The sequence below is a fragment of the Fringilla coelebs genome (genome assembly GCF_963513975.1).
Source record: "Fringilla coelebs genome assembly, chromosome: 28".
NCBI lineage: Eukaryota > Metazoa > Chordata > Aves > Passeriformes > Fringillidae > Fringilla > Fringilla coelebs.
In genome coordinates this window covers 5,404,533-5,418,692 of record NC_140054.1, presented here as the reverse complement: position 1 = coordinate 5,418,692, position 14,160 = coordinate 5,404,533, and the positions used below count along the sequence as shown (strand labels likewise).

The following is a 14,160-nucleotide window of genomic DNA, read 5'->3' as shown; positions in this document are numbered from 1 at the left end:
CAGGGAAATCTTCCAGCTGCCTTTGCCCACGTGAATGCTGTTCCCAAAGGCTTGGGAATAGGAGACGTCTCTCTTCTCCCTCTCCCTGTGCACCAGGGCTGGGTACAGGTGAAAGGAGGGGAAGAACAGGAAAAAAAGGCAAATTTCCAGCGCTTGTGGCTGTGTGGGAGCTGAGGATGCTGAGAGCAGTGGCTCAGGTGGGGCGTTGGGGCCAGTGCCTTTCCCCAGAGCAGTCCCAGGAACCAGAGTTGCCCCTGGAATTAAATTGTGGGAGCCCACAGCCCCTCAGTGTGAGCTGAACTCGGCGCTCCTCCCACAGCCACCCCAGCAAAGTCCTGTCCCCATCCCAGTCCCTGGAATTTCCCTGGAAGCTCCCTGAGAGCCATGGTCACCAAACAGCTCCTGAGTCACCTGAGGCCAGGTCACCACCTGCTCTGACCCCTCTGCTCTGCCCTGTCCCTGCAGGGCAGCCCCTGGCACTGCTGCCCTGTGGCCTGGCAGTGTCCCAGCCCCAGGGGCTGCCCCTTCCCAGACCCTCAGCCCGAGCCTGGGACCTGCCTGGCTGGATCCTGTGCCACAGCTTTGGGGTGTGGGCACGGTGGGGAGGGGGATGAGGAAGCCTGGAATGGCGAAATGGCATGGCATGGCACAGCACGGCATGTCACGGCACGGCTGCTGGCTTGGCAGCAAGGGGAGGGCAGGGGTGGGACACGCAGGAAAAGGTGGAGTTATCCCTTTGTCCCGGGGAGCTGGTCTGACAGGAACTGGAGCGGCAGGCGGGTGGCTCCGGGTGGCCCCGGTGTCCTGGTCCTGCCCCGTCCCAGAGCCGATGGATCCGGGGGCTGAGGGCAGGGCAGGGGCACCGAGGGGCTCTGACGGGCTGATCCCGGCCTGGTGAGGATGTGCCGAGCGGGTGAGTCCAGCTCGGCGTGGGGATCACAACAGGAGGGCTCCATCTCTGCCCTCTGCAGGGGAAACTGAGGCAGGGAGGGAGGGAGAGGAGCTGAGGGACTCGGATCGGTCGGGGAAGGAGCTGGGCTGAGCTCCGGTGGTGATGGCTGTGTGAGGGTGGCTTCCAGAGGGGAACAGCCCCACAGTCACTCCTCCACGTGCTGGCTGCCAGCACCCAGCCCTGGAGCTGCCATTTGGGGCCAGCTGCTCTCCCAGAGCTTCCTCCTCACCCCGAGGAGCCCCAGCTCTTCCCTGCCCCACAGGGGCCCTGTCCCCATGGCCACTGGCCCCGCACCTTTGCTCCAGTCCCACGAGAGCTGGCTGGACCAGTGGTCTGCATACCTGGGCTACCGGTGACTTCCACATCCCCTCCTGCCTCATCCCCCTGCCAGCTCGGGCCACGTCCTCTGGGGCTGTCCCCAAACTCCTGTGCCAGGCAGGGACAGCTCGGTGCTGGCCACCCCACACCCTCCTGTCCCCTCGTCTCAGGTCACCTCGATCCCAGCAGCCACCGAACGGTTCTGATGAAAACGGGGCTCATCCTCCTCATCGTCGGGCACCTCAACTTCATCACCGGGGCCCTGGTGCACGGCACCGTGCTGCGCTTCGTGCTCACCGCCCGCGACGCCACCTCCCTGCACTACGGTGTCACCAACAGCGCCTCTGTCATTGCTGCACTGCTGGTACCGCCCGAACGGGCTGGGGACACGGGGGGACGTGGGGAGGGATGAGGGAGGGAAGGGGAGGGTGGGAAGGGGAGGGATGCAGGATGGACGCTGCTCTGTCTCCCCTTCCCCACTCGAAACAAACCTTTCCTGGGGAATTCAACACTCCGGGGCTCGCTGCTGGGTGAGGCTGTGGGAGGGGAAGCTCTGTACCCCTGGATGGGCTCCCAGGGACAGCCCCAGCAGGGAAAGGGGCCCGGTGTCCGTGGGGCAGGGGCTGCCCCTCGCTGACCCCCCGTTCTTCCCCGCAGACCATCTCCTGTGGAGTCTGTGCCCTGCTGCTCTCCCGTTACCCCGGCCCTGCTGCCCTCGTAAGCACCCCCAGCCCCTCTCCCGTCACCCGGGGGGTGCAGCCCTCCCAGGGACCTGCACAGCCCCCACAGCCCCTCCGGGTCCCTCCTGGGCAGGGAGCATCCCCCTGTCCCCACTGCTGCGTCTCCTCTCCTCTCCCTCCTGCAGAAATGGGCTCTGCTGGCCCTGAGCGCCTGCAGCAGCCTGTGCAGCCTGTGCTGCCTGCTGGGGCTGCTCGTGGCCATCGGCCTGACCCTGGGCACGCAGGGCCGGGTGCTGCTGGCCCCCTGCTCCCCCGGCAGCGCCGCCCCGGCCCCGGTGTCCCGCGAGTGCCCCTTCGACCCCACCCGCGTCTACGTGAGTGCCCCGCGGGCTGGGGACGGGATGTGCCGGGGGTGGGGAGGATGTGCGGGGGGCTGATGCTCCCCCCCTGCCTCCCAGAGCTCCACGCTGTCCCTCTGGGTCGTCTCCATCCTGCTGGAGGCCATGGGGATCTTCTTCAGCATCCGCTGCCTCCTGCTCACCCTCGAGCTCCTGCGCCTCGGCCGCTGCTGCCGCGGGATGCTCCGGATGAAGGTGATTTCTGATTCATGGGCCCAGCCCCAACCCCTTCCCTGCAGGGCTGAAGGTGATTTCTGATTCATGGGCTCAGCCCCAACCCCTTCCCTGCAGGGCTGAAGGTGATTTCTGATTCATGGGCTCAGCCCCAACCCCTTCCCTGCAGGGCCGGGGCAGACCTGGCTGTGCCCAGGGGTGATTTGTGGGTCCCCTCTGCTCCCCTTCTCATCCTTCTCTCTGGCTTCCAGGTCTCTCTGCAGGCAGCCCCGGTGGAGAGCCCCGGGCCCGGGCAGTGCCTGGCCTTGCTGAGACTGGACAGTGGAGAAATTGCCCGGCTCTGAGGGATGAATGACCCTGTGGATGTGTCCTGGCCCTTCCTGCCCCGTTCCAGCACCGGCCCAGCCCCACGACAGGACTCAGCTGCCTCCCAGGACGAGTGCACGCATCCCCTGGAACACGAGCCCATCCCGTGGCCTTGGGCTGCAGCAAGGGATGGAACCGGCCTGGATCCGGGCCCTGCAGGGAGGAACTTCCCCCAGGGGCTCCGTGTCCCCTTTCCCAGCACGGACTGCACTGACACAAAGTTTATTCTGCAGGTATTAAAGCCCGGAAGCGCAGCCCCACCCCCTGCACTGGCCGTGGGGAAGGGGCTCACCCAGCCCTGCCCCTGGGGGTGTCCCCTCGTGGGGCTGGGTGCTGGGGACCCCCCAGCCACGGGGGCTTTGTCCCCTGGGCTGTGTCCCCACACCTGTCCCACCAGGCTGGGCTGTCCCCCTGCTCCAAGCCTGGTGCTGGGGGGTCTGTCCTCACTCAGGGCAGGCCCTGCCTCCACCCTCCCACCAGTGAGGCCACTGAGGAGCCCCCCAGGGATGGGGCTGTGCCCCGGGCCCCCCTCACCCCAATATCAGCCGGGCTCCAGCTCTCATCCCACGAGGGGCTGTGGGGGCACAGCAGGGACTGCAGGGGCTGGGCAAGGGACAGTGACCATCTGCAGGGTGGGGGGTGGCAGGGGGGGCTCTGGGGGTCCGTGGGGCTCAGAACTGCATGGCCCCGCTGGGGTCACACTGCAGCAGGCGCACGATGGACGGGTCGCTCTTGGCCCCTCGGATGAACTCCTCCAGCGAGAGCTTCCCTGTGGGGAAGGGACACAGCTCAGCCACCCACCAGCACCAGAGACCACCCAGAGCAGCCCACGGACCCCTCCCCACCCGGGGGGAGCACCCTGGGGTGCCCAGCACCCTGAGCCCCTGGGACATGAGCCATTTAATCAGCTCCTCCTGAGAGCCCTGGATTTAGCCATGAGACCTTTCCCTAATCCCCTGCAGCTCCTCTCATTTACCGTCGTTATTAGTGTCCATCTGTCGGAAGATTTTGTCCGTCCTTTTCTCCGGGGTGGATTCATCTTCAGGCATGTTCATGACAGAGGAGACCATTTTGTAGATGGCCTGGGGGAAGGACAGGGGGTGAGGGTGGGTCAGGGTGGGCTCCTGGCATCGCCCACCTGGGGCAGGGACAGAGCTCTGGGCTTTGCTTCCCTGGGAATGGGGCTGGTGTTTATCACCCTTCCCATGGGATTGGGATGTGGGAACTTCAGCTTCCAGCACAGCCGGGGCTGGAGCTGCTCCTGCAGGGAGGATTTGGCCGCTGGGATGCCACTGAGAATCACCAGGTAGGGATTTGGGCAAGGAGAGCATCTCCTGCCCATTTGCCAACACTGCCAGGCGTGCAGGGAGACAACTGCCCGCCCTGGAAGCACGGGAGAGTCCCGGGATGGAGTGACAAAGGGGGACAACTGCCCGCCCTGGAAGCACGGGAGAGTACCGGGATGGGGTGACAAAGAGGGACAACTGCCCGCCCTGGAAGCACGGGAGAGTCCCGGGATGGAGTGACAAAGGGGGACAACTGCCCGCCCTGGAAGCACGGGAGAGTGCCGGGATGGGGTGACAAAGGAACATCCCCAGGCAGGGAAGGACTCGGGATGCTCCAGGATAAAATGACCCCTGCAGCCACAGCTACGAGGCAGCAACGGCTTCATCCCTGCTGCAGCAAAACCCTGTCCCGGGGGTCCCACGGGGTGAAATCCCCAACCCAGCCGCACCCCGGGAGGCGGCAGCGCGGTGACAGCCGGAGCGCGCATCGGGAGCCGCGGCGGGGCGGGGCCGCCCGGTACCTGCACGATCTCCAGCATCTCCTCCCGGCTGATGTAGCCGTTGCCGTCCAGGTCGTACATGCTGAAGGCCCACATGAGCTTCTGCTCGAGCTTGCCGCGGGAGGTGACGCTCAGGGCGATGATGAACTCCCTGAAGTCGATGGTGCCGTCGCCGTTGGTGTCGAAGGTGCGGAAAACGTGCTCGGCGAACTTGGAGGCGTCGCCGTAGGGGAAGAAGTTGGCGTAGATCTTCTTGAACTCCTCCACGTCCAGCATGCCCGAGGGACAGTCCTTCAGGAAGCCCTTGTACCAGCCCTGCAGCTCCAGGTCGGAGAACTCCGTGTTTTCCCGCAGGTCCTGGAGCATCTCCGGGCGGAGTTTGCTGTTCTGCTTCCCCATCGCGCTGGGACGCGGGGGACGCGAGCGCTGCGGGGACAGGGGTCTGGCCGGGCTCGAGGGTCCCTGTGCGCTACAGGAGGGGACAGGGACGGGGCAGCGCTCGCTGGCAGCCCCCGGACACCCGGCCGGACGCCGATGCTGCTCCCTCCATCCCCGCCGGCCGCTCTGAGCCCTCGGGGCCGGCCCCGGGGAGCACCCAGCGCCGGGCAGCGCCAGCCCCCTCCTGTTTGCGTAATAAGCCCTTAGAGCTCATTTGCATAATATATAGGTGATATATAGGTGGGATCAGCCGGGCAGAGCGGCCCCGAGGAGGGGAGGGGGCCCCGGCAGAGCCGTGCCTGCGGTTCTGGGTCCAGCCCAGCTCTGGGCCGGCCGGATCTGGGTCAGATCCCTCGGAGGAGGGTTATTTTCAGCTCCTCCGCTCTTTCCGTTAATATTTGATGCCTCCGGCGGGCACTGGAGCCCCGGGAAGGGCTGGGGGTGGCAGGGACCTGCTCGGGGCTCTGTCCCTGCCCCAGGGTGCCCCCAGCCCGGGGGGACCCGGCCCAGCAAGGAGGAGCTCACCAGGGAGGGCGTCCAGCGCCCAGCCTGGGGACTCTGTGGTGACCTTGACCCACTGCCACCCCCCTGGGGTGCCCAGGGTGCAGAGGGGGCTTCGGCGCCTGGAGCTGCCTCATCCAGAGTGGGGAGAGACCCCAGCACCCCCAAACCCCCAAAGATTCCCTCGGATCTCCGGGCAAACGGGACTCCCCAGGAGGAGCAGCCAGGATCCCCCAGTTCGGGGGGCTGGGACCCCTCAGGGTCTCTCCATCCCCCCCACGGCTCCAGCCCCGCTCCAGCAGCCCGAGGAAGGACCTGCCTGTCCCCACCCCACTCGGGGGTCCCCGGTTTTGTCCCCCCGGGGCCGGCACGACCCCCACCCCCAATGCCCGGGGTCTGTGATCCCTCCCCACTGCCCGGGACAGGGGAGGGAACCCGCGGGGGGCTCTGCACCCCGAGAGGGCTCTGCAGGGACCCCCCCACAGCGGACACCCCCGGAGGGGCGGCTGGGCACTCCCAGGGGATCCCCTCCGGGGGCGGGGGGGCTCCGGGGGATTCCCCCCAAACCGGACACCCTGGATTGCCGGGATACACCCGCGGAGAGGCATCACCGGGCAGCCCCGAAAGAAACGTCGGGGACCGCGGGGGACCCCGAGCACCCCCGAAGGATGCGGCGGGGCGGGGGCGGCTCTGCGGCCGCCGGCGGGGACGGACGTGCCCGGGGCTGGGTCCGCGCCGGTGCCCCGGGCTCGGCGGCTCCTCGGTGCCCCCCGCTCGTGTGTGTGCGTGTCCCCCCCGGGCCCCTTGTCCCCGCCACCTCCTACCTGCCCGGAGACGGCCGCTGTCGCCGCCGCCACCGCCACCGCAGCCCGGGAGCGCCCGCCGCAGCGCCGGGGGGCGGGGGGGCACCGGCACCGGGGGGGCACCGGCACCGGGAGGGCACCGGCAGCGTTCCCTGGGACCCCCCGGGGTACCTTGCACCCCCCCGGGACTGCGCCCCACCGAGAGAGCTCGGGGTGCAGCCCCTGTACCCCCGGAGGAGGGGCTGGGGGGGCTCTGGGAGCACGGGGGGGTCTTGGGGAATGGGAACACTGGGAGTACTGGGAACACTGGGAACACTGGGAACACTGGGAGGTTTTCAGGCACTGGGAACACTGTGAGAACAGGAAGGTTTTGGGGACTGGGAAGGCTCAGAGCACTGGGAAGTCTTCAGGCAATGGGAACACTGGGAAGGAACACTGGGAGCACTGGGTGGACTGGAAGGTCTTTGTGCACTGGGAACTCTGAGAAATCTTGGGGGACTGAGAGCTCTGGGGGCACTGGGAGCACTGGGAGGGCACTGGGAGCACTGGGAGGGCACTGGAAGCACTGGGACACGCTGTCTCCACTGGCCCCAGAAGGTGCCAGGCCAGGCTTTTTGGGACTAGAAAGGGACATTTTGGGCTGGCTATCCCCAGGACTCGGGCAAGGGCAGCAGAGCATCCCCAGAGACTGCAGCAAGGAGCAAAGTGGATTTCAGAGCGCTGGGAAAGGGCTGCAGTGGGGACAGATGCTCTCCATGAGGAGGTGCCATTCCCAGCTGGGTTCCAGCACCAGCTCCCTCCTCTGCAGAGCCCCGGGCAGCAGATGGCAGGGGCAGATGGGAGCAGGAGCCACTCTCCTTGGAATTACACAAACAAAAATGCATCAAGTGATTAAAGCCAGGGCCCCACCGCTGGCCTGGGGGAGCAGGGAGGTGCTGGGGTGGCTGCTCCACCACGGGGAGCTGGGGGAAGGACCCAGCATGGAGCTAATTCACCCCAAAATCTCCTGGGCATTAATAAACTGGGTCTGCCCCTCCCTGGAAGTGTCCAAGGCTGGGTTGGATGGGGTTTGGAGCAGCCTGGGGTGGCAGAAGGTGTCCCTGCTGTGGCAGGGGTGGCACTGAGTGAGTTTCCAACCCAAACAAGGCCATGGTCAGTGAGGCTGAGGGGCTTTGGGCACCTCCTGGCACCTCCAGGCCTCAAAGCCAGGCTGAAGCAGGGCAGGGGACAGGGAGCAGTCCTGGCACAGCACCCAAAGCCCAGAGGTGTGCTTTGGAACATCAGCTCTGCACCAAACAGAGACAGAGAACAGGAGCAGCCCAGCCCTGAGGATCACGGGGACTTGACACAGCCCAGGAATGAAAAATTCCCACTCAGGAACCTGGGAACTCTCCCTGAGCTCCAGGTTGGGGTTTGGGCACTGGGAACTCTCCCTGAGCTCCAGGTTGGGGTTTGGGCACTGGGAACTCTCCCTGAGCTCCAGGTTGGGGTTTGGGCACTGGGAACTCTCCCTGAGCTCCAGGTTGGGGTTTGGCCACTGGGAACCCTCCCTGAGCTCCAGGTTGGGGTTTGGGCACTGGGAACTCTCCCTGAGCTCCAAATCGGGGTTTGGGCACTGGGATCCAGCCCAGTGCAGCGTTCTGGGAATGGGATTGGGCTGGGAACACAGGAGCTGGCAGGGAGGAGGTGCTGCAGTGGTGATTTCTCCTCTCCTGTTGCAGAAGGAGATTTGGGGAGGGGGTGGGATGGGGTGTGAGCAGAAGGGTGAGGAAAAGGGAGATGTTTGTGCCTTTGGGGAGGCATCCTGGGGTGCTGGAGCTGAGCACCCCACAGGCAGCAGTGTCAGGGCTGAGGGAGAGTGGGGGCCCCAAGGTGGGGGTGCAGCTCCCCTCTGATAATCTTCATATCTATTTTAATCCCCCTGGGCATGAGTGACAGAGGCACAAGTGACGCAGGCTGATTTGAAAGCATCCCATTTCCGACTCCAACCCGACCCTAAACCCACCTAATCCCCGAGCTGGAAGGGATTGCAGGAGGGACGGGGGGGATAATGCCCAGGAGGGGGGCACAGGCACCACATCCAACCCCCAGAGATTCCCAGGGTCCCTGGCACGGGGGCAAACCCCTCCCAAGCTCATCCTGCCTGGTTCCCACCCCCTCCACCCCAAAATTTTGTGGGTTTATGGCTGGAGCTGCCTCAGCCCCCCTTGGCACGGGGATGGGCAGCAGCTCGTGGTGCCCTGGGGGTGCCAGGGCTGGGTCCTGCTGGCCCGAGGGCGCTGCCAGGAGAGGCTGAAACAGCCACAAGTGCCACTGTGGCATCGTCCCAAAGCTGCTGGGGACACACCGCGGTGCTGCCGATGCCTGCCTGGGCTTTTCCTCCTGCTTTTCCTCCTCTTCCTTCCTCCTCCCTGCAGGGATTTCGGATGTCGGTGGGAATATCCTGCGTTGTCATGGCAGCCGTGAAGCCCCCGAGGCTTGGCTGCGGCAGAGCTGGGTGGGGTGGGGCTGCAGGGGACACCCCGGGAGGGGACACCCCGGGAAGGGGAGGGGACACCCCCAGGACGGGGGTCAGGGCTCCCAGGGCTCGCACACACCTCTGTGTGCCCCGGGCAGTGTGCGGTGACCTCGGCCTGGCCCCGGCTGTTGTCCCCAAGCTGATGGGTCTCCGTGATGCTCAGGCTGCCCAGAGCTCGGGGATTTGGGGTCCAGCATCACCCCCCAGTGCCCACGGGAGGGTCCTCGTGGGTGCCCACACAGCCAGGGGGGCACAGAAGGAGCCCGGGTGTACCCAGGATGGCCGTGGGGGCGTCCAGACAGGTTTGGTGCTCAGCACAGAGCAGACACCATCCCAAAAACCTTCTGGGATACTGGGACAAACTGGGACGGGGCTCAGCCCCTCGTTGCACCAGTGAGCACAATCAGGGTGTCCCAAATACCTCACAGACCCCTCCCCGCGGGCCCACGCTGTCCCCAGGGCCTGTCCCTGTCCCCAGAGCGTGTCCCTGTCCCTGTCCCCATGCCCTGGCCCTGCGGAGGACAAGGTAAGCAGGGCAGGGTGGGGCAGGGGCAGCGGGAAGAGCCGGGGATTAAAAGCAAATACCCAGATAATGAGGATCTTTGGGAAAAAGCCCATTTGTATAATTTAAAGCTCTAATAGGCTTCCTGGAATACAAAGCCCTTTGTGATGCCCCATCTCATCGGGATCAGGAGCCACTCTCGCTAAACCTTGACTTACAGCGGGGGATTCGGGGACGTTTCATAACATTTCAGAACCGAGTGGCTCCATCTGGTGTCCCCGTGTCCCCGTGTCCCTCTATCCCCACGTCCCCATATCTCTATGTCCCCATATCCTCATGTCCCTGTATCCCCGTGTGTCCATGTCCCTCTGTTCCCATGTCCCCATGTCCCCATATTCCCATGTCCCCGTGTCTCCATGTCCCCATGTCCCCCATGTCCTCTGTGTCCTAGTGTCCCCATGTCCCCGTGCCCCCGTGTCCCTGTGTCCCCATGTCCCTGTATCCCCGTGTCCCCATGTCCCCGCATCCACATGTCCCTGTGTCCCCGTATCCCTCTATCCCCGTGTCCCTGTGTCCCCATATTCCTCTGTCCCCCTGTCCCTGTGTGGTGCCCGCAGTGCTGACCTGCACGTCCAGGTCACCTTGCCCTGCCAGCCAAGGTCGGGGCTCCTGGGGACACCGTGTGGCACCCGGACACGTGTGCTCAGCAGAGCGGTGACACCGGTCTGGGCCGTGCTTTGGGGCACTTTGGGCACGGGGCTGTCCCTGAGCTCTGCCCCAGTTTGGGCTCTGTTGGGGGTCAGGCCATGCCCAGGGCGCCCGGGGGCTGCAGCTCGTCCCTGTGTGTCCCAGCCCGGGCACCGAGGGCTGCAGAGGTGGCACTGCCACCCTGGGAATGGCACGGCCCCATGGTGCAGGAATGGGTGACACTGGGGGGGACCCAGAGGGGTCTGCACGCAGACTTGTCCCTTGTCTCCCCGCCCTCGTCAAGGAACGCAGGGGTTAAACGCCATCACCAGCGCCACCAGTGCCACCAGCGCCACCGGTGCCACCGCTGTCCCCAGTGCAGCGGCCACGCGCGGGCCCCGGGCTCCCTCTCGCGGCTTCTCGCCCCTTCCCATGGGGTGACCGAGGGACCCTCGGGGACACCGCGGGGCAGCGGCAGCCGGGACGGCGGGGCCGGGGGGCTCCGAGCCGGGGGCTCCCAGCGGGGACACCCCGGACCCCTCCCGGCCAAGCTGTCCCCAGCCCCTGCGGCAGAACCCGCGGGGCACGGCGGGGCCGGGGTGCGGGTCCTGTCTCGGGGGCGCCCGGGGGATGTTGGGGGGTCCCGGCTGTGCCCCCCATCCTCTCCCGGCGCTCCGCGGGGCCGGAGCCGGCGCGGTGTCGGCAGATGGCAGCAGCGGCTTTCGGCAGCGCCGGGATGCGGGGGCTCCCCGAAACTGAACTCCCTGCACCTCCTGAACCCCCTGAATCCCCCTGAACCCCCTGAATCCCCCTGAACCCCCTGCACCTCCTGAGCCCCTGCACCTCCTGAACCCCCTGAATCCCCCTGAACGCCCTGAATCCCTCTGAAACCCCTGCACCTCCTGAACCCCCTGAATCCCCTGAACCTCCTGTACCCCGCACCCCCTGAACCCCCTGCACCTCCTGAACCCCCTGTATCCCACACTTTCTGCACCTCCTGCATCTCCTGTACCTCCTAAGCCCCCTGTATCCCGCACTTTCTGAACCCCTGAACCCCCAGAACCCTCTGTACCCCTCGCTCCCTGCACGTCCTGCAGCTCCTGAACCCCCTGTACCCCCTGTACCCTCTGTACCCTCTGTACCCCCTGTACCCTCTGTACCCCCTGTACCCCCTGAGCTCCCTGTACCCCGCACCCCCCGCACCTCCTGCACCTTCTGAACCCCCTGCCCCCCCTCAGTGCGCCCCTCTGTGCCACCACAACCCCCCAGGAATGGGACTGTCCCTTTTGGGGGACATCCAGCCCCATTTCCCTGCTGGGCTGCACAGAGAGCCCCTCCCCACGGCCCCACCCCACATCACCGATTTGGGGACAGTTTTTTGGTGTCACAGAGCTGCGGGCTCGGTGCTCGGCCCCGGCGCAGTGAGGAGGGCTGGCTGTGAGGGGTGGGACAGCTGGCGACCTCCCAGGTGTCCGTCTGGTGCCGGGAGAGGGAAGAGGAGCGTCTGCGGAGCCTGAGTGCGTAATTAGAGCTGTGACTTAATTGGCAGACGGGGGACGCGTGACGGGCATCGTGTGACTTGAATAGTGATGGGCTGGGGAGGTAGAGGAGGCTCCGCACCGCACGGGGAGCCCAGGGGGACCAGGACACCCCAAAAAGCTTTGGCCAGTGGTGGGAAAGGAGAGGGGACAGAGAAAGGACAAGCACAGCGTGGGCTGTCCCATGGAACCCGGGGGCAGCCGGGACCTGAGCCCCCAGAGGGGACCTCAGTGCGGTGGTGACATCCCAGGGCACCTGCTGGGCGTGGCAGATGTCATGGGGCTGGAAAAGAGCAATGCTCCTCCTTTATTTGGAAAGGGAGAAAGGAAAAAGCCAAGAAATTGTGGTGGTAGCTGTGTTCAGCCTCTGGAAAAATACCAGGACACATCCAAAACCCTCCTGTGGGAGTCTGGGAGGCAGTGGGATGACAGGGACCAGCCTTGTCACATCTGCCAGGAGCCACTGGGGCAGAACACTGCCCGACCCATGTGCTGGGGCCCAGCCTTGGCCCAGGATGGGGTCCAGGCAGGCAGGGAATCCTTGGTTTTGCGTGCCAATCCCTGCAAATCACTGCTGGGGGACTTGGAATTCCCTCTGCAGAGACTGGGGAGCTGCTGCTGCTGCTGCTGGCACAGAGGCACATCCTGCTGGGACCTTGGCTTTGACTCCTGGAGCTGTTCTGGCATCACTGGTACCAGAATTCAGGGTTTGTGGTGCTGCTCCAGGTGTGCAGGCCATGGAGGAGGCACCACCAAGAGCCTGAGCCCAGCAGAGTCTCCTGCCCAGCCTCGTGTTCTGGTGAAGGAAGGCCCAGGGGAATCGGCAGCCTGGCCTGGAGCCACCCCCCTGCAGGGCAGTGCCCAAATCCTGCTCCTTGCAGCCCAGCCATCCCTGCAGGGCTGTGCCCAAATCCTGCTCCTTCCAGCCCAGCCATCCCTGCATTGTGCCCAAATCCTGCTCCTTCCAGCCCAGCCATCTCTGCATTGTGCCCAAATCCTGCTCCTTGCAGCCCAGCCATCCCTGCAGGGCTGTGCCCAAATCCTGCTCCTTCCAGCCCAGCCATCCCTGCATTGTGCCCAAATCCTGCTCCTTCCTGCCCAGGCTGGATTTGGGGTCCCCCAAGCTCAGTGCAGGCAGCTCCAGCGAGGGGCTGAACCCCCCTGTCCATCCCAGGGCTCCTGCTCCTCCCCTGCACCTTCCCCAGCTCTGAAGTGATGAAATTTTAATCTGCTGCCAGGCAGGAGATGAAAGGGAGGCACCACAGGCATTTCCCTGGGATGCAGCAGGGACCGTGGCACAGACACCGTGCTGGGAACTGTCATCACCCAGGCTGGGCACAGGGAGCTGGAGTGGCACCACAGGGCTGTCCCCTGGCTGTCCCCTGGCTCTGGCAGAGGCTTTTTGGCTCTCCCTTGGGTCCTGTCACTCTCCAGGAAGGATCTCTGGGGATTCCTCAGGTGGGGGGGGGTCTCTGCATGGCCAGAGGGAGGGTGGCAAGGGGAGGGTGGCGAGGGGAGGGTGGCAGAGCCCCCCACGCCTGATTCACCCCCCTCTCCATCCAGCTGCAGGGATGAGCAGGGAGAAACCACCGGGCCATGAACCAGCCCATGGGGACCGGGATTGCCACAGTGACGCTCCTGGGAGTCCCCAGCACACCCGGGCAGGTGGCAGGTGAACATCTGGGACAGACAGACAGACAGACAGACAGTGAGGGACACACAGCCAGCACTCCCAACACTCAGCACGGGTGGGTGCCGCAGTCAGGGCTGTCCCTGGGTGCTGGAAGGTGTCACCCGTGCACAGAGCCCCCCACCCCACGTGCAGCCCCTCCCAGGGCCAGGACACCCCATTGCCGGTGGGGAGCAGCAGCGGGGTCACAGCAGGGTCCCCCTCCAGTGTCGCACGATTTGCCAGCTGAGCTGGGGACTTGGATTCTGCTCCCATCCCAGCGAGCATCAATCAGAGGGTGCCGGTTAATTACCCTGCAGGCACGGCTAATTCCAGAGGCTCCTCGGATCCTCTTCCCTCGGAATTCAGCACCTGCTGCCCCGCAGGGGCTCTGTGACACCCCGGCGGTGCCACGTCCCCGCTGCTGCGCCCCAGGGCTGCTCCCGGCCGGGATGGGACCCCCGGTGTCCGAGCACCCCCGGGACGGCTGTGCCGGGACCCTGGCGGGGGCGGGAGGGGCGGGACGGGGAAACTGAGGCAGCGAGCGGGGCCGTGCTGAGCGGGGGGCCCGAGCCGCCCCCGTCCCGCCGCCTCCGCGGCCGGGGGAGGGACCGGAGCGGGGCTGCCCGGCGCTGCAGCGGGCGGAGCCGGGGCTCGGCGGGGCCGCCTCCCGGTCGAGCCCAGCCGTACCGTACCGTACCGTACCGTGCCGTGCCGTGCCGTACCGAACCGAACCGAGGCGAGCCGGGCGCTGCCGGGCGGAGCGGAGCCCCGCCGAGCCGCGCCGCACCGGGCGGCACCGGCGGCACCGGGCGGCACCGGCGCTCTCC

At 66.0% G+C, this 14,160-nt stretch overlaps 2 protein-coding genes across 2 annotated transcripts; one reads left to right on the top strand and one right to left on the bottom strand.

Moving 5' to 3' along the window:
* Nucleotides 1–900: 900 nt before the first annotated feature.
* On the top strand, nucleotides 901–2,866 carry TMEM54 (transmembrane protein 54; the record flags this gene model as incomplete). Its single annotated transcript, XM_084222482.1, has 6 exons — nucleotides 901–913; nucleotides 1,441–1,634; nucleotides 1,928–1,987; nucleotides 2,235–2,324; nucleotides 2,409–2,543; nucleotides 2,774–2,866. The coding sequence occupies 6 exons, from the start codon at nucleotides 901–903 to the stop codon at nucleotides 2,864–2,866; spliced, it is 585 nt and encodes a 194-aa protein (XP_084078608.1).
* Nucleotides 2,867–3,523: 657 nt separating this feature from the next.
* Nucleotides 3,524–5,073, bottom strand: HPCA (hippocalcin; the record flags this gene model as incomplete). Its single annotated transcript, XM_084222717.1, has 3 exons — nucleotides 3,524–3,657; nucleotides 3,865–3,970; nucleotides 4,696–5,073. The coding sequence occupies 3 exons, from the start codon at nucleotides 5,071–5,073 to the stop codon at nucleotides 3,560–3,562; spliced, it is 582 nt and encodes a 193-aa protein (XP_084078843.1). The 3' UTR covers nucleotides 3,524–3,559.
* Between the last annotated feature and the right edge of the window lie 9,087 nt (nucleotides 5,074–14,160).